This window comes from Henckelia pumila, chromosome 3 (genome assembly GCF_033568475.1).
Source record: "Henckelia pumila isolate YLH828 chromosome 3, ASM3356847v2, whole genome shotgun sequence".
Taxonomy (NCBI): domain Eukaryota; kingdom Viridiplantae; phylum Streptophyta; class Magnoliopsida; order Lamiales; family Gesneriaceae; genus Henckelia; species Henckelia pumila.
In genome coordinates, this window is record NC_133122.1 from 1,442,409 (window position 1) to 1,463,062 (window position 20,654).

At 40.4% G+C, this 20,654-nt stretch overlaps 1 protein-coding gene across 1 annotated transcript; it reads left to right on the plus strand.

The window, feature by feature from the left end:
* The first annotated feature begins 3,445 nt into the window (after positions 1-3,445).
* LOC140886461 (uncharacterized) lies at positions 3,446-15,546 on the plus strand. The gene is made up of 4 exons (XM_073293044.1): positions 3,446-4,161; positions 4,263-4,834; positions 14,721-15,435; positions 15,486-15,546. Exons 1-4 carry the CDS (start codon positions 3,446-3,448, stop codon positions 15,544-15,546), a joined length of 2,064 nt encoding a protein of 687 aa, XP_073149145.1.
* The last annotated feature ends 5,108 nt before the right edge of the window (positions 15,547-20,654 follow it).

Sequence of the window (20,654 nt, forward strand, 5' to 3'; positions counted from 1 at the left end):
CTTCGCGGCACGCTTGGGGTCTCGAGGAAGCATCATATTTAAACATGTTCGCGGGTCTGCTTTGCAGGTTTCGACAATGATCCTTCCGCAGGTTCACCTACGGAAACCTTGTTACAACTTCTCCTTCCTCTAAATGATAAGGTTCAGTGGACTTCTCGCTACATCGCGGGCAGCGAACCGCCCACGTCGGAGCGATCCGAACACTTCACCAAACCATTCAATCGGTAGGAGCGACGAGCGGTGTGTACAAAGGGCAGGGACGTAGTCAACGCGAGCTGATGAATCGCGCTTACTAGGAATTCCTCGTTTAAGACCAACAATTGCAATGATCTATCCCCATCACGATGAAATTTCAAAGATTACCAAGACCCGTCGGTCATGGCTATAGACTCGTTGAATACATCAGTGTAGCGCGCGTGCGGTCCAGAACATCTATGGGAATCACAGACCTGTTATTGCCTCAAACTTCCGCGGCCTAAAAGGCCGTAGTCCCTCTAAGAAGCTGGCCGCGAAGGTGTACCTCCGCATAGCTAGTTAGCAGGCTGAGGTCTCGTTCGTTAACGGAATTAACCAGACAAATCACTCCACCAACTAAGAACGGCCATGCACCACCACCCATAGAATCAAGAAAGAGCTCTCAGTCAGAATCAAGAAAGAGCTCTCAGTAGTTACTTTAGAGAGAGAAATACTCTCCTTTTCTCTCGAGAAAAGAAGTTAACGGCTCTTTGAGATTTCTTGGCTTGTAGATTCGATTTCCTTGCTCTTAGATCTTCTCTGGATCGACTTACTTGGATTTTAAATCGTTGTTTGGTGTCCTATTCTCGTTCTCCACCCCTGATTTTCTTATTTTCCCGTAAAATGACAGATTGGGGGTGAAAGCGTCGGATTGGGATTCTCGATTTCATCTGAGTTTTGAATTTTTTAAGCTTAAAATATCGATTTCTACTCCCCTGATTCCTTTCTTTCTTGTTTTCGCAGGAGATTAACACATTGTAGGAGCTGGATCTTGGTTTGGGCTTTCTTTGATGATTTCTAAGATTTGCTTTGGGTTGGGGGATCGCGATTCACTCTAGCCTCAATCTCTGAGTTCTTGCTTGGATTTTATGAACTTGTCGTGGACTTTGTTGATTTTAGAAGTACTGTGAACATTTTAATAATTCCATTGGTACTTTGATTTGCCTGGATTCTCATTTTCTCAGAAACTCTCCTCGCATTTTCTGCGTTGCTGCTTTAATCCATTTTTTGAGTTCGTTGGGCTTCTAGCTTTGAGTCTACGGGGATTACAATCGATCTTAGTGCTAACATTGTGTCTCTCGAGTCTTATTTTGCATTTAGATTGGAGCTTTGGTTCTGATTCTCGACTATTGGCTTTAGCTTCATCGCTGCTCTTCTTTGCTCCTTTTCTTTTGCATTTTTTGACTTAGTTGAGTTCTTTTGCGGTTATGTATTGTGCTTTGAGTGTGTTTTCAATTTCTGGGTTGGTGATTTCTTCTACATTGCTCTTGGCTTGATTGTATTTTCCTGCCCAGTTAGTGTTCGAGATATTGCCCCTTCGAAGATTTTCTCACATTCCCTGCACTTTGAGTTTAGCCATGCACTTGCTCATCTTCAAGATTACTTGGTTTGTGTTGTGATCATTGTTATTTGCAGGGCCTAAGTTATCACTGTGAGGATTGTGTGTGGCAGAGGTCACCCCTCTTCTGCTCTTGGATTTGATTGGGCCTCATACTATCGCCCAACAGTGACTTGCTTGTTGCTCTCGGTTTATTGGGCCTCCTACTATCGCCCATTTTATTTGTTTGGATTCCTCCGAGGTAATTGGCTTTTCCCTCCTTTATTTACTGCATTTGTGTGCCTCTCTTCCTCGCTTGCTGTTCTTGTGGTAGTACTTGAAGGGGTGTGGCTTTGTTGTTGGTGTGTTGGGGCCTTCGGCTATTGTAATGAGTGGCGAAAGCATGGACCAAGCTTCGGCCACTGGGGCCTCCTCGAGCAGTGCAGAACCAACGAGAGCTCAGGAGCTCATGGCTAAATTTATCTCTAAAAATCCAGAGAATACGTTTGCTAGCTTATTTCGGGATAATAGACTTCCGGAGGAGAATTGCTTGCTGAAATTTGTCCCTATTTCAGAGGGGCCGATCTCTTTGTCCTTTGATGAAGTTGAGAATGTTAAAAGTTTGGGGCCTTGCCTAGTTGGTTGTGTTGTTGGGAGGAAACTCAATGGCTGCGTAGTCAAGGAATTTGTCCGACAATGGGGTAGCAAAGTGAGAATTGAGATTCATGATAGTGGATGGATTATGTTCTTCTTTTCTAATGAAGATGAGATGAAAAGAGTGTTGGAAGGAGGGCCATATCTTGTCTTTGGAAGACACTTGTTCCTCAAAGAACTTCCACCATGCTTCCTCTTTAGGGTTGAGGACATGTTAATGCTTCCTTCATGGGTGCAAATCCATGAACTCCCTGCTGATTGTTGGACTACGAAATCATTGAGTAAGATTGCCTCGGTGCTCGGCAAGCCAATACATACGGACATTCTCACCATGTCCAAAGGTAAAAGCTTGTTTGCTCGGGTCCTTGTGGAGATGGATTCCTCGAAACCAAGAATTTATGAATATCCAATCATGCTCCCTAATGGAATCTTGACAAATGTACGGTTTGTTTATGAAACAGAGCCTAAATATTGTTCCAAATGCAATTCCCTTGGACACTCCTTTGAGCAATGCCAATGGTTCAAAGGGCCAGCTGGTGAGGATGCAAATGCAAATGAAGATCCTACCAAAACAAAGGATGTAGGGGATCAACGAGTGCATCGTAGTAGATCTAGAGGGCCTGGCCAAAGGGGCGGAATGTGGCCTCGTGGTGGAGGCCAAGGAAGCCGTGGTGGCCGTGGACCTAACAGGGGCCATGGGCCTGGTTTTGGGGGGGGAGGCCGTGGGCCTGGATTTGGTGGGGGTGGCCGTGGGCTAGCCGGAGGTGTTGTAGCCCCGGTTGCTACTTTGGGTGATAATGAAGGCATGGGGTATAATATTGTTCGTGAAGGCGAACTAGAAGGGGAAAATAAACAAGATTATTGTGTTGATGAGGATGGGATCATATTTGAAGTCCCAGATGCTAATGGCAATGGGAAGATCACTGTTGAAGTTTTCGATGGCAGAAGTGATGAGGAAGGTTTCGAAACAGTAGTGAGTAAATGTAACAAGAAAGCAATTAAGTATCTCAAGCGTTTAACCAAGGTATGTAGCTCGGGAAGCTATAGCTCTGACATGACGGAGTACATTGAGGTTAACCCAAGGACTTGGTTACCGAATATGAATGCGAGAACTTTCTTACTAAACAAAGCACAAATCAAGGCTCGACGACTTAAGGTCATCGATCGCCACTCATGAAGATTGCATGTTGGAATGTGAGGGGCCTCAGCAAGCCCCTCAAACAGAAGAATGCTCAGGGAATGTTGAAGAAACACAACTTGAGTATTCTTGGGTTACTCGAAGTCAAGATTAAGCCTAATCTTTTGAATCCTATGATGGACACTAAGTTCCCGGGGATGTCCTTCTTACACAACTTCCATTTGTGCGATAATAGCCGCATTTTGATCATGTGGGACCCTATGATGGTACACTTGGATTTGCTGGAGATGACTGATCAAATTATCCATGTGACAGTCAGTTGTCTTCATACACATAGGATTTTCCTAGCCTCCTTTGTGTATGGCTGGAACTCAATGGTGGCCAGAAGACCTCTTTGGGATTTTTTGCTTCACAGAGGGGATGCAATTGACCTGCCGTGGATTTTGATGGGGGATTTTAACTGTGTAAGGCACCCCTATGAGAAAAAGGGAGGAGTGCCGGTTGCCCCTAGGGAAATGGCGGATCTTAGGAATTGTATTGCTAGACTTGAACTCTCAGATGTTAATCATGTTGGCTGCTGCTTCACTTGGTTTAGTCTGGTGGTCTCGTATAAACTTGATAGGGTTATGGTTAACTATCATTGGACCGAATCTAATCTGGATGTTTTTGTGGATTTCGTTGCCCCTGGATGCTTCTCAGATCATTCTTGCAACGTTATTACCATCTTCAGAGACCATAGCCATAGGGCTTCTCCCTTTAAATTCTTTAACATGTGGGCAACACATCAAGACTTTCAAGTGATTGTTCGTGATAACTGGTTCTATGGTGGGGGGGGGGGGGGACTGCACAGTTCATCATTAAGAAGATGTTGAATGGCATGAAAAGAGTTCTAAAACAACTCAATGACATGCATTTTAGCCATATTTCGGGTCGGGAAAAGAATGCTAATGAGGAGATTGTTGAAGCTCAAAACCGTGCTCTCAATGGGGATGGTGTGGATAACAGTATTGTTGAACTGAGAAGGAGGGCAGAGTTCCTTCTTGAGGCAGAGCGGCTGTTCCTATCCCAAAAAGCGAAGTGTGAGTATCTTAAGCACAGTGATAGATGCTCGAAATTCTTTCATGGTATGATAAAAAGGAACATCAAGCGTAATAAGATTGTAGCCCTCACACTAAGAGATGGTTCAATATCAGTGAACCCGAATGAAATTGCTGAGGATTTCGTAGGGTTTTATAGAAATCTCCTTGGGGTTGCCACTAATAGAGAAGCTTTGGATGAGTCTATTATCCCTCTTGGGCCAAGTCTTCCTGACTCTTCTTGGGGTGAGATGATGAGGATGGTAAGTGTGGATGAGATTAGGGGTGCCTTGGCTAACATTGAAGATGACAAAGCCCCGGGACCTGATGGCTTTGGTGCTGCATTCTTTAAGAAAGCTTGGGGTACAGTTGGTGGAGATATCATTGCTGCTGTCATGGAATTCTTCAGTAATGGTAAGCTTCTAAAACAATGGAATCATGCATCAATAGCCTTAGTGCCCAAATCTGAGCATGCTACAACAGTATCTGATTTTAGGCCCATTTCGTGTTGTACTGTATTTTATAAGATCATTGCAAAGATTTTGGCAAATCGATTGGGTAGAGTGATTGAGCCTTTGATAAGCCCGGCACAGGCAGCTTTTATCCCTGGCCGTTCTTTAGTGGAGAACATACATTTGGCCCAAGAAATGTTAAAACACTATGCGAGGAAAAGGGGCTCTCCACGTTGTATTCTTAAGATTGACTTACAGAAAGCATATGACACAATTCACTGGGAATTCCTGATAGATGTGTTGGAGAACGCGGCGATCAAATCAATCAGGATTGATACCCGATGCAGCGGAAGTTTAAAATTTTATATGGAACGATTCCATAATGGGTATCAATCTTACGATTAAATTGTGTGTGTAAAAATTAAATAACAATTATAAATTTTTACCTCCAATCTCGAAGCGAGATTATGGACACCAACAGATTGCTCTGCTCTTGTTGTATATCCCTTGAACTGATGGACGAACTGTTCTTCAATCAGGTCCACGAACGGATATTTAATCCCTCTAATAGATTGCACTAGAAAATCTATCAGAAGTTTCTACGAAGAGATTAACGAATTTGATCCGTTAAACCAGACTGTAATTCAAAATTCACAGACTGGATTTTACCGAGCAGAGGGGAAAAGGGGGCGGCCACTTCAGAGGAAAAATACTAGGGTTTTTCGAAAATTTTGTGACCTGTTGTCTGTAATTTCTGTACTGCAATAACTTATTTATAATGTAGGCCGCTAACAGCTTAGGGCCCATTAGTCATAAGTTCAAGCCCGACAAGCAAATCCCGCATGTTCAGAAATTAATATAAAATTCATCATGACTCCGATTGATAAACCGATTTCACCAATGTGCACAGAAACCATTTCTGCACCTTTTAAAGTCAAGATAAATTTTTCTGAATCCGAATTCAGTGATTTCCAAAAATGTCCATCCCTATGTCATTTTAGGAAATCTTACTCCTCTACTCTTAAATAAGAAGTCCAACTTCTTCGTTCATTAAATTTAACTCTTTAAATTTAACTATCTCAACGGGGATTAAAAATCCATTACTCTGTGTGACCCTCAATGGTTCAGGGATACAGCTAGCCGTGGGCTCACAACTCCTTGTGACTCGGAACAACAATTTCCGACTTGCCCATCGAATCATGGTATGAGCGCCTAGCAACATCGCCCCATGATTCCCTAGGTATCACTGATAGTGCCTGCAAGAACCAATAGATTTTGGTTAGCGTACAGTACGGTCCCTTCATCCATATATCCCGATCGAATCAACAACCATTGGTATATCGAGAGTCGTTCGAGATTCGATAACTATGCAATACATCTTGAAGATCAAATAGTGACATCGCATGTGCTACTAAGAAACCATTTCTTAAATCACATCATGTACTCTGGCCAGAGATTCGTCACACTAATATCTCCTCAGATCGCATAGGATATCCACACTCGCAAGTATGTGGTGAATCCTTGACAACAAAGCATCGACTACTATATGTGTTGTAACTTTACCCAATCCCGACACCTGATGACCCCAATAGAGTCGGTAAACGAGTCAAATCACAGTACTAGAATATAGAGTCTCAATGATGTTTCAAGTAGTAAGTACTAATGGTGTACAACCAAAACCGCGGACTTTATCCACTCGATAAGTGATAACCACTTGGAAAGTCCGGATAGGGTAGTTCGATCATTCATCGTATGAATATCCATTTGCATGCTTTGAACATCTCTATGTTCCTTACCAATGAAACGTGGTACTCTGCATCGCAAATGCTAGTCTCAAACTCGAGCGATCCTTATCCTTATTATCGGACGGCTCAATCGACTAGGAACAGTTTAGAATATACAGTGACTATAAGATGTGTTTCATGATAGACATCCCCATGTTCTACCACATCTTACATACACTATAGTATATTCAAGGTCTTTATCAAAACAACAATAGTATATCACAATATAACAATATGAAGAAAGATAAAGTCATTGCCATTAATAAAAGTGTAAATTATATTAAACAAAAGATTGTTTATACAAAGAGTCATCAAAGCCCTTAGCCACAAGTTGGCTCACCGGGCACCCACTCTTTCAATCTCCCACTTGCCCTAAAGCCAACTAGTCATACTACGTAGACCGATTGCTTCGCGATGTTTGTCAAATAATGGTCCTGGCAAGGGCTTAGTAAGTGGATCAGCGATATTGTCTGCAGAGGCCACTCTTTCGACAGTGATGTCTCCTCTTTCCACAATCTCCCGGATGATGTGGTATTTCCTCAGTACGTGTTTGGATCTTTGATGAGACCTTGGTTCCTTTGCCTGAGCAACGGCACCCGTGTTGTCACAGTACACCGGGACTGGACCAACAGCTTCAGGAATGACGCCCAACTCTTGGACGAAATTCCTCATCCAAACGGCCTCTTTAGCAGCTGATGCTGCAATGTATTCTGCCTCAGTGGTGGAATCCGCTGTGGTGTCCTACATGGAACTCTTCCAAGAGACAGCACCGCCATTGAGCATGAACACAAATCCAGAGGTTGACTTCGAGTCATCCACGTCACTTTGGAAGCTAGAGTCGGTATAGCCTTCCAATTTTAGTTCTCTTCCTCCATATACCATGAACATATTCTTAGTCCTTCGTAAGTACTTAAGAATGTCCTTCACGGCTTTCCAATGCATTTGACCGGGATTAGCTTGATATCTGCTCATGACACTCAGAGCAAATGCTACATCCGGTCTGGTAGATATCATCCCATACATGATACTACCTATGGCTGGCGCATATGGTACATGTGTCATTTTCTCTATCTCTTCATCCGTCTTGGGACACATAGACTTGGATATAGAAACTCCATGACACATGGGTAGATATCCTCTCTTGGACCCATCCATTGAAAACCGTTTCAATATGGTGTCGATGTAGGTTGATTGAGTGAGTCCTATCATTCTCTTAGATCTATCTCTATAGATCTGTATCCCTAGAATATAGGATGCCTCACCCAAATCCTTCATCGAGAATCTACCTGATAACCATATCTTTGTTGACTGCAACATCCCTACATCATTCCCAATGAGTAGGATGTCATCAACATAAAGTACTAAGAATGTCACAGCATCCTTAATTACTTTCTTGTACACGCATGGTTCCTCCGGGTTCTTGATGAAACCAAAATCCTTTATTGTTTCATCAAATTTCTGGTTCCAACTTCTTGATGCTTGTTTTAGACCATAAATTTATCTCTGAAGCTTGCATACCTTATGCTCGCTTCCCATGGATGTGTACCCCTCAGGCTGCTTCATATAGATTTCTTCCTTAATGTCTCCATTAAGAAAAGCAGTCTTCACATCCATTTGCCATATCTCATAGTCATACCAAGCAGCTATGGCAATAAGGATTCTTATGGACTTGAACATTGCAACTGGTGAAAAGGTTTCATCATAGTCAACTCCTTGTCTTTGAGTATAACCTTTCGCCACCAATCGCGCCTTGTAGGTCAATACCTTACCATCAGGCCCAAGCTTTCTCTTGTAGATCCATTTACACCCTATTGGAACAATTCCATCGGGAGGATCTACTAAAGACCAAACATGGTTTGTATGCATCGAATCTATTTCCGACTGCATAGCTTCAAGCCATAAATTTGAATCCGCATCAGAAATTGCTTCCTTGAAATTTCTTGGATCACATCCAACATCGGGTTCATCTTGATCCCCTTCAAGAAGAAGACCATATCGAATAGGAGGTCTAGAAGTCCTCTCGGATCTTCTATGTACAGGCATGTCTATCAATGGTTCCTGAGGTGTAGGATCGTTATTTTGTATTTCGGGTTCTTCTCGAATTTCTTCGAGTTCCATCATCTCGCCTTTCTTATCCAATAAGAACTCCTTCTCCAAGAAGGTGGCATTCCTTGAAACAAACACCTTTGTTTCAGCAGGATAATAGAAATAATATCCGATTAAATTCTTCGGATACCCTACAAAATAACATAAGGTGGATCGACTATCCAACTTATCTCCCACTATCCGCTTCACGTAAGCAGGACATCCCCAAATCCTCAAGTACGAATACATAGGAGCTTTGCCATTCCATAACTCGTATGGTGTTTTTTCCACTGCTTTAGTGTGGACGTTGTTCAACAACAATACCGCCGTTTCAAGCGCATAGCCCCAAAACGAAGGTGGAAGCTCAGTGAAGCTCATCATGGATCGAACCATGTCCAACAAAGTTCGATTACGACGCTCTGATACACCATTCAGCTGTGGTATCATAGGAGGAGTCCACTGAGAGAGAATCCCATTCTCTTTTAGATAGTCCAAAAACTCGGTACTTAAGTATTCTCCACCTCGATCCGATCGAAGTGCTTTAATACTTTTACCTAACTTGTTTTCTACTTCAGCCTTGAATTCTTTGAACTTTTCAAATGCTTCAGACTTATATTTCATTAAATATAAATACCCATACCTAGATAAAATCATCAGTAAAGGTAATGAAGTAGGTGTGGCCATATTGAGTACCAACTCTAAATGGACCACAAACATCTGTATGGATCAAATCCAACAGATTTTGACTACGCTCAGGTTTCCCCTTAAAAGGAGATTTAGTCATTTTTCCTTTCAGGCAGGATTCACAAGTAGGTAGAGAGTTAATATCAGACATATCAAACATGGCCTCTCCCACTAGCTTGTTCATCTTCCTTGAGGAAATATGACCTAACCTAGCATGCCAAAGGTTTGCTGGGTTTTGGCTATCGATTTTCCTTTTGTTTGTTGTTGCCGGTTTATCAACATAATTAATTGGAACGTCTTTTAGTTTTAAGTTATATAGATCATTTTCAAGTTGTCCATTTCCAATCAAACATTCATTCTTGTAAATATTGCAAATCCCATTCACAAAATTGCAAGAATAACCATCTCTATCAAGCATAGAAACAGAAATAATGTTTTTAATCAAATCCGGAACAAATAAAACATCTCTCAAAAGTAACTTAAAACCGTTCTGCAAAATTAAATAAACATCTCCCACAGCCTTAGCTTCAACTCTGGAACCATTTCCGAGCCTCAGCTGGGTCTCACCCATTCTAAGCTTGCGACTTCTTGTCATCACCTGCAAATCATTGCAAATGGGAGATCCACATCCGGTATCCAATACCCAAGAAGTAGTATTAAGTGAAACATTTATTTCAATATAGAACATACCCTTCGCAGTTCGCAACTGCTCTAGATATTCCTTGCAGTTACGCTTCCAATGACCGGGCTTCTTGCAGTAATGGCAAACATCCTTGGATTTTTCCATGTTTGAAGCCTTTGTCTTGTACTTCTTCTCGGGTTCGATTTTCTTGGGTGGGGCAGAACGTTTCTTACCCTTTGTACTTGGCCCCTTCTTAGCAGAAGAAGAGGAGCCCACCAAGAAAGCCGGTTTATCCTTCTTTAATGTGGAGTCATATGTCACAAGCATATTGACCATCTCTTCAAGGGAGGCCTCTATCTTGTTCATATTGAAATTCACCACAAATCCGTCAAACGAAGAAGGAAGAGATAGAAGTAGTAAGTCCACGTCGAGTTCATGCTTCAACACCAAATCAAGGGTTACCAACTTCTGTATGAGCCAAATCACTCGTACCCCATGATCATGGACCGAAGTCCCTTCACGCATGCGACACGTCATTAGCTCCTTTACAGTAGCGAACCTTTCAGCCCTCGATTGAGCCCCAAAAAGTTCCTTGAGTTGTACGTGAATGTCAGCAGCATTCACGGTGTCCTCAAATCGCCTCTGGATTTCATCAGACATCGAGGCTTGCAAATAGCATTTGGCCTTGATATCATGGTCCCACCATGTATCAAGCTTGGCTAACTCTTCCGGACTTATGTCAGCTGGTGCTTCCTTCGGAGGAGATTTTTCTAACACGTAGAGCATCTTCTCCGAAGTCAAGACAATCTTCAACTTACGGAACCATTCCGTATAGTTTGCGCCAGTCAATTTATTTTGTTCGAGGATCGAGAAAAGTGGATTACGCGAATTCATCTTTATGAAATACTGAAAAGAAACAGACAAATATCAGTGATTGTTTAAGTAATTTACTAAGACATATAATAGGCGAAATTTATTTTTTGAATCTCACTCCCACTATTTTAACGATTTCACTACCCTCTAGTGAAAACGGAAAACTGTTTTCCTTAGTGAGAACATGGAGTCCAATTGACAAACTATGGTCCCGAATAATGTCAGCCAACCATAATTTTCAAAAGGTAGAGCCCAATTGCTTCCAAAGCAACCTCCATGTTTTTACCTCATGTCCAATAAGGGCCCAATAGTATGACGCCGTTTATTGTGACATGTCAAGATGACCCATCAATATTAAGTTGTGATGGACGGTCGCCATGTGGATCCCCCAATAATATGAGCCGATCCCATGGGAGTTCCACCCAACTTACAACATGTATCGATCCAATGTACAGCTTTCCGACGAACGGGCCCCCCCAATAATATGAGTCGGACCGTATCCGCGGGTAGCATCTCATACATTGATCGTTGAGGGAAGGTAGGAACATTTAAACAAATTTAAATTTCCTTTATTTATCTTGGTATCAATTTTAATTCATATTTAAAATGAGGGATTTTAATTTTGAAAATTTGTCTCATCATTTTTAAAATTTTGTATGCTTGTCGGATTCACACAATTTTGTCTAAAACATGCATACAACAATAATATCACATATTATATAGGATGATCGATTCCATTTCTAATCGACCCGTGGTTGCCAATCACGAGTCTTAGTCCAATCCTAGGTAATATGCAGTATGCAATGCAATCCTATTACATTTTGCTTCCAATTTACATTTCTTCTGTCTTTATTGTCTGCTGGGCCCACCTCCATCTTCAAATCTTCATCTCCCACTAAATCTAATGTATTTACAATAAATAACAATGACAAGTAGGGGATACATTTTTAAGGGGTGGGAACGGGCCATAAACCAAGCCCACTTTTATAACATATGACAATTCATATTGGGCCATAAACCAGGCTCATTAATAAATCCAACAAAAATAAAAACAAATGTAAATTCCTAAAATACACCTACAAAATTGGTCATGGCAATCGATCATCCTTATCCAATAACATTTAATTCAAAATTAATTTATTGGATAACATGCAATGGCAATTTAAATTTAAAAGGATAAAATCATATTTCATATATAAAATCTTATTTTACATACAAAATCATATTTTATCTTTTTATCAAATAAAATCATATTTTATCTATAAAATCCAATTTTATACATAAAATCATATTTTAATCAATATATCCATAAGATCATATCTTATCATCAATTGTACCAAAAATAATTAATTTCAAAATTCAATTTAACGAATAAAATATTTAAATTTTCCAAAAATTCAAATTTATCCAAAAATCAATTTTAAAATTTTCGGACTCGAACAATTCGATCCGACGCCTCGTGGACCAATCAAAAACAATTTTCGATCGGACCAAAAATAGAATTTTAACATATTAAAATTTAATTTAAAAATTAAAAAATTAATTTTTCCGCGGGCCGCCCGGGACATTCCCGGGCTGCCCGCGCCCCATAGGGCTCGGGCCGGGCAGCGCCGTGCGGAAGTTTAATTTAATCGCTTGATCTGAGCAACCTGGCTCTGATACCACTGTTGGAGAACGCGACGATCGGATCAATCAGGATTGATACCCGGTGCAGCGGAAGTTTAAAATTTTATATGGAACGATTCCATAATGGGTATCAACCTTACGATTAAATTGTGTGTGTAAAAATTAAATAACAATTATAAATTTTTACCTCCAATCTCGAAGCGAGATTATGGACACCAATAGATTGCTCTGCTCTTGTTGTATATCCCTGGAACTGATGGATGAACTGTTCTTCAATCAGGTCCACGAACGGATATTTAATCCCTCTGATAGATTGCACTAGAAAATCTATCAGAAGTTTCTACTAAGAGATTAACGAATTTGATCCGTTAAACCAGACTGTAATTCAAAATTCACAGACTGGATTTTATCGAGCAGAGGGGAAAAGGGGGCGGCCACTTTAGAGGAAAAATACTAGGGTTTTTCGAAAATTTTGTGACCTGTTGTCTGTAATTTCTGTACTGCACTAACTTATTTATAATGTAGGCCGCTAACAGCTTAGGGCCGATAAGTCATAAGTTCAAGCCCGAAAAGCAAAGCCCGCATGTTCAGAAATTAATATAAAATTCATCATGACTCCGATTGATAAACCGATTTCACCAATGTGCACAGAAACCATTTCTGCACCTTTTAAAGTCAAGATAAATTTTTCTGAATCCCAATTCAGTGATTTCCAAAAATGCCCATCCCTATGTCATTTTAGTAAATCTTACTCCTCTACTCTTAAATAAGAAGTCCAACTTCTTCGTTCATTAAATTTAACTCTTTAAATTTAACTATCTCAACTGGGATTAAAAATCCATTACTCTGTGTGACCCTCAATGGTTCAGGGATACAGCTAGCCGTGGGCTCACAACTCCTTGTGACTCGGAACAACAATTTCCGAATTGCCCATCGAATCAAGGTATGAGCGCCTAGCAACATCGCCCCATGATTCCCTAGGTATCACTGATAGTGCCTGCAAGAACCAATAGATTTTGGTTAGCGTACAGTACGGTCCCTTCATCCATATATCCCGATCGAATCAACAACCATTGGTATATCGAGAGTCGTTCGAGATTCGACAACTATGCAATACATCTTGAAGATCAAATAGTGACATCGCATGTGCTACTAAGAAACCATTTCTTAAATCACATCATGTACTCTGGCCAGAGATTCGTCACACTAAAATCTCCTCAGATTGATAGGATATCCACACTCGCAAGTATGTGGTGAATCCTTGACAACAAAGCATCGACTCCTATAGGTGTTGTAACTGTACCCAATCCCGACACCTGATGACCCCAATAGAGTCGGTAACGAGTCAAAGCACAGTACTAGCATATATAGTCTCAATGATGTTTCAAGTAGTAAGGACTAATGGTGTACAACCAAAACCGCGGACTTTATCCACTCGATAAGTGATAACCACTTGGAAAGTCCGGATAGGGTAGTTCGATCATTCATCGTATGAATATCCATTTGCATGCTTCGAACATCTCTATGTTCCTTACCAATGAAACGTGGTACTCTGCATCGCAAATGCTAGTCTCAAACTCGAGCGATCCTTATCCTTATTATCGGACGGCTCAATTGACTAGGAACAGTTTAGAATATACAGTGACTATAAGATGTGTTTCATGATAGACATCCCCATGTTCTACCACATCTTACATACACTATAGTATATTCAATGTCTTTATCAAAACAACAATAGTATATCACAATATAACAATATGAAGAAAGATAAAGTCATTGCCATTAATAAAAGTGTAAATTATATTAAACAAAAGATTGTTTATACAAAGAGTCATCAAAGCCCTTAGCCACAAGTTGGCTCACCGGGCACCCACTCTTTCAAGATGCTCTTCGCCATCTTAATTTCCCACCTCTGTTTGTGTCATGGATTATGGAGTGTGTGAGCACGACCTCATTTTCTATATCCTTTGGGGGTCAATTAAATGGATTCTTTAAGGGTGCCAGGGGCCTGCGATAGGGAGATCCTCTTTCTCCCTTTCTGTTTGCCATCTGCATGGAAATGCTTTCGAGATCCTTGCTACAAGCATCTAGACTACCAGATTTTCAATTTCACCCCAAATGTGAGGCTTTGAGTATCACTCATTTGGTTTATGCTGATGATCTACTTATCCTAGCTAAAGGTGAAACTCAAAGCGTTAAGATCTTATTGGACTGTGTGGACAAATTTGGAAAGACAGCGGGGCTCCGGGCTAATGCATTGAAGTCCAATATTTTCTTGGTTGCGGTTAAAGAGCCGGTTAGAAGGGAAATCATTAGGATCAGTGGCTATCAGGAGGGCTCATTCCCTTTTCGCTACTTGGGAATTCCGTTGGCAGCAGGGCGTCTGACAGAAAGAGATTTTAGTGGGTTGGTGGACACCATTGCCAAGAAAGTAGCTGCTTGGCCTAGACATACTCTTTCCTATGCTGGAAATTTGGAGTTACTTCGATCTGTCATCCAGGGAGTGGAATGCTTTTGGCTTTCAGTCTTTCCAATTTCGTGTGGGGTTATAGACAAGATTGAAAAGACTTGCAGAAGTTTTATGTGGACAAGTAAGCACCCCCCAATATCCTGGCGTAAGGTTTGTTCCCCTATTAATGATGAGGGGTTGGGGCTTCGAGATTTGAGAATTTGGAATAAGACGTTGCTTGCGAAAACGCTTTGGGACATCCATAACAAAAAGGATTCTTTGTGGGTGAAATGGATTAACCACTATTATTGGGATAATGTCAAGGATTGGACTGTCAGAAAGGATGATACCAATCTTATTAAGAAACTAGTGGACATTCGAGATGAACTGGCGCTTAAGTTTGGTGATTGGGAAGGGGCGGCTGCTCAGCTGGAGATTTGGTTTGGCAAGAAAGATGGGCTAGTTCAGTTATATCACAGCTTCTTTTCAGGCCAGAGGAGGTGGCCTTGGAAGCCATTTGTTTGGAGACCGTACATTCTTCCCAAACATAGAGTTGTCTTTTGTCTTGTTGCCAATGGTAAATTCTTAACCAAAGACAGACAACCGTACATTTTGAAAGAGTGGGTGCCCGGTGAGCCAACTTGTGGCTAAGGGCTTTGATGACTCTTTGTATAAACAATCTTTTGTTTAATATAATTTACACTTTTATTAATGGCAATGACTTTATCTTTCTTCATATTGTTATATTGTGATATACTATTGTTGTTTTGATAAAGACCTTGAATATACTATAGTGTATGTAAGATGTGGTAGTACATGGGGATGACTATCATGAAACACATCTTATAGTCACTGTATATTCTAAATAGTTCCTAGTCGATTGAGCCGTCCGTTAATAAGGATAAGGATCGCTCGAGATTGAGACTAGCATTTGCGATGCCGAGTACCACGTTTCATTGGTATGGAACATAGAGATGTTCAAAGCATGCAAATGGATATTCATACGATGAATGATCGAACTACCCTATCCGGACTTTCCAAGTGGTTATCACTTATCGAGTGGATAAAGTCCGCGGTTTTGGTTGTACACCATTAGTCCTTACTACTTGAAACATCATTGAGACTCTATATGCTAGTACTGTGCTTTGACTCGTTTACCGACTCTATTGGGGTCATCAGGTGTCGGGATTGGATACAGTTACAACACATATAGGAGTCGATGCTTTGTTGTCAAGGATTCACCACATACTTGCGAGTGTGGATATCCTATGCAATCTGAGGAGATATTAGTGTGACTAATCTCTGGCCAGAGTACATGATGTGTTTTAAGAAATGGTTTCTTAGTACCACATGCGATGTCACTATTTGATCTTCAAGATGTATTGCATAGTTATCGAATCTAGAACGACTCTCGATTTACCAATGGTTGTTGATTCGATCGGGATATTTGGATGAAGGGACCGTACTGTACGCTAACCAAAATCTATTGGTTCTTGCAGGCACTATCAGTGATACCTAGGGAATTATGGGGCGATGTTGCTAGGCGCTCTTACCATGATTCGATGGGCAAGTCGGAAATTGTTGTTCCGATTCACAAGGAGTTGTGAGCCCACGGCTAGCTGTATCCCTGAACCATTGAGGGTCACACAGAGTAATTGATTTTTAATCCCCGTTGAGATAGTTAAATTTAAAGAGTTAAATTTAATGAACAAAGAAGTGGGACTTCTTATTTAAGAGTAGAGGAGTAGGATTTCCTAAAATGACATAGGGATGGGCATTTTTGGAAATCACTGAATTCAGATTCAGAAAAATTTATCTTGACTCTAAAAGATGCAGAAATGGTTTCTGTGAACATTGGTGAAATTGGTTTATCAATCTGAGTCACGATGAATTTTATATTAATTTCTGAACATGCGGGCTTTGCTTGTCAGGGTTGAACTTATGACTAATGGGTCCTAAGCTGTTAGCAGCCCACATTATAAATAAGTTATTGCAGTACAGAAATTACACAACAGAGGCTCACAATTTTCGACAAACCCTATTTGTTTTTATTAAAAGTGGCCGCCCCCCTTCCCTCTCTGCTCGGGAAAATCCAGCCTGTGAATTTTGAATTGTAGTCTGGTTTAACGGATCAAATTCGTTAATTCTCTTCGTAGAAACTTCTGATAGATTTTCTAGTGCAATCTATCAGAGGGATTAAATCTCTGTTCGTGGACCTGATTGAAGAACAGTTCGTCCATCAGTTCCTGGTATATACAAAAAGAGCAGAGTAATCTGTTGGTGTCCATAATCTCGATTCGAGATTGGAGGTAAAAATTTATAATTGTTATTTAATTTTTACACACACAATTTAATCGTAAAGTTTTGATACCCATTATGGAATCGTTCCATATAAAATTTTTAAAATTCCGCTGCACCGGGTATCAATTCTGATTGATCTGATCACCGTTCTCCAACAGTGGTATCAGAGCCAGGTTGCTCAGATCAAGCGATTAAATTATTCGATTGTATAAAAATTTTTAAGCCTCGGTTTTTGAAACAAAATAAATTTTTTTAAAAAGAATAAAATTTTTCGGGCAAAAGACGGGCAGCGATCGGGGGGCAGCGAGGGTCGCTGCCCAGGGCAGCGCACGGCGCTGCCCTAGGGGCAGCGACGGGCTGCCCGGCCCGAGCCCCTTTGGGGCGCGGGCAGCCCGGGAGCGTCCCGGGCGGCCCGCGAAAATTATTTTTTAATTTTAAAATTAAAATTTTAATATGTTAAAATTCTATTTTTGGTCCGATCGAAAATTGTTTTTGATTGGTCCACGAGGCGTCGGATCGAATTGTTCGAGTTCGAAAATTTTAAAATTGATTTTTGGATAAATTTGAATTTTTGGAAAATTTATAGATTTTATCCGTTAAATCAGATTTTATGAAATTAATTATTTTTGGTACAATTGATGATAAGATATGATCTTATGGAAATATTGATTAAAATATGATTTTATGTATAAAATTGGATTTTATATGTAAAATATGATTTTATTTGATAAAAAGATAAAATATGATTTTGTATGTAAAATAAGATTTTATATATGGAATATGATTTTATCATTTTAATTTAAATTGCCATTGCATGTTATCCAATAAATTAATTTTGAATTAAATATTATTGGATAAGGATGATTGATTGCCATGACCAATTTTGTAGGTGTATGGTAGGAATTTACATTTGTTTTTATTGTTGTTGGATTTATTAATGGGCCTGGTTTATGGCCCAATATGAATTGTCATATGTAATAAAAGTGGGCCTGGTTTATGGCCCGTTCCCACCCCTTAAAATGTATCCCCTACTTGTCATGACTATTTATTGTAAATACATTAGACTTAGCGGGAGATGAAGATTTGAAGACGGAGGTGGGCCCAACAGACAATAAAGACTGAAGAAATGTAAATTGGAAGCTCAATGTAATAGGATTGCATTGCATACCTGCATATTACCTAGGATTGGACTTAGACTCGTGATTGGCAACCACGGGTCGATTAGAAATGGAATCGATCATCCTATATAATATATGATATTATAGTTGTATGCATGTTTTAGAAAAAATTGTATGAATCCCGCAAACATACAAATTTTAAAATGATGAGACAAATTTTCAAAATTAAAATCCCTCATTTTAAATATGATTTAAAATTGATATCAAGATAAATAAAGGAAATTTAAAATTGTTTAAATGTTCCTACCTTCCATCAACGATCAATGTATGAGATGCTACCCGCGGATACGGTCCGGCTCATATTATTGGGGGGGCCCGTTCGTCGGAAAGCTGTACATTGGATTGACACATGTTGTAAGTTGGGTGGAACTCCCATGGGATCGGCTCATATTATTGGGGGATCCACATGGCGACCGTCCATCACAACTTAATATTGATGGGTCATCTTGACATGTCACAATAAACGGCGTCATATTATTGGGCCCTTATTGGACATGAGGTAAAAACGTGGAGGTTGCTTTGGAAGCAATTGGGCTCTACCTTTTGAAAATTATGGTTGGCTGATTTTATTCGGGACCATAGTTTGTCAATTGGACTCCATGTTCCCACTAAGGAAAACAGTTTCCCGTTTTCAATAGAGGGTAGTGAAATCGTTAAAATAGTGGGAGTGAGATTCATAAAATAAATTTTGCCTATTTTATGTCTTAGTAAATTAATTAAACAATCACTGATAATTGTCTGTTTCTTTTCAGTATTTCATAAAGATGAATTCGCGCAATCCACTATTCTCTATCCTCGAACAAAATAAACTGACTAGCGCAAACTATACGGAATGGTTCCGTAAGTTGAAGATTGTCTTGACCTCGGAGAAGATGCTCTACGTGTTAGAAAAATCTCCTCCGAAGGAAGCACCAGCTGATGTAAGTCCGGAAGAGTTGGCCAAACTTGATACATGGTGGGACCATGATATCAAGGCCAAATTCTATATGCAAGCCTCGATGTCTGATGAACTCCAGAGGCGATTTGAGGACACCGTGAATGCTGCTGACATTCACGTACAACTCAAGGAACTTTTTGGGGCTCAATCGAGAGCTGAAAGGTTCGCTACTGTAAAAGAGCTAATGACGTGTCGCATGCGTGAAGGGACTTCGGTCCGTGATCATGGGGTACGAGTGATTTGGCTCATACAGAAGTTGGTAACGCTTGATTTGGTGTTGGAGCATGAACTCAACGTGGACTTATTACTTCTCTCTCTTCCTTCTTCGTTTGACGGATTTGTGGTAAATTTCAATATGAACAAGATAGAGGCCTCCCTTGAAGAGATGGTCAATATGCTTGTAACATATGAAGCCACTTTAAAGAAGGATAAACCGACTTTCTTGGTAGGCTCCTCTTCTTCTGCTAAGAAGGGGCCAAGTACAAAGGGTAAGAAACGTTATGCCCCACCCAAGAAAACCGAACCCGAGAAGAAGTACAAGACAAAGGCTTCAAACATGGAAAAGTCCAAGGATGTTTGCCATTACTGCAAGAAACCCGGTCATTGGAAACGTAACTGCAAGGAATATCTAGAGCAGTTGCGAACTGCGAAGGGTATGTTCTATATTGAAATAAATGTTTCACTTAACACTACTTCTTGGGTATTGGATACCGGATGTGGATCTCACATTTGCAATGATTTGCAGGTGATGACAAGAAGTCGCAAGCTTAGAATGGGTGAGACCCAGCTGAGGCTCGGAAATGGTTCCAGAGTTGAAGCTAAAGCTGTGGGAGATGTTTATTTAATTTTGCAGAACGATTTTAAGTTACTTTTGAGAGATGTTTTATTTGTTCCAGATTTGATTAAAAACATTATTTCTGTTTCTATGCTTGATAGAGATGGTTATTCTTGCAATTTTGTGAATGGGATTTGCAATATTTACAAGAATGAATGTTTGATTGGAAATGGACAACTTGAAAATGATCTATATAACTTAAAATTAAAAGACGTTCCAATAAATTATGTTGATAAACCGATAACAACAAACAAAAGGAAAATCGATAGTCAAAACCCGGCAAACCTTTGGCATGCTAGGCTAGGTCATATTTCCTCAAGGAGGATGAACAAGCTAGTGGGAGAGGGCATGTTTGATATGTCTGATATTAACTCTCTACCTACTTGTGAGTCCTGCCTGAAAGGAAAA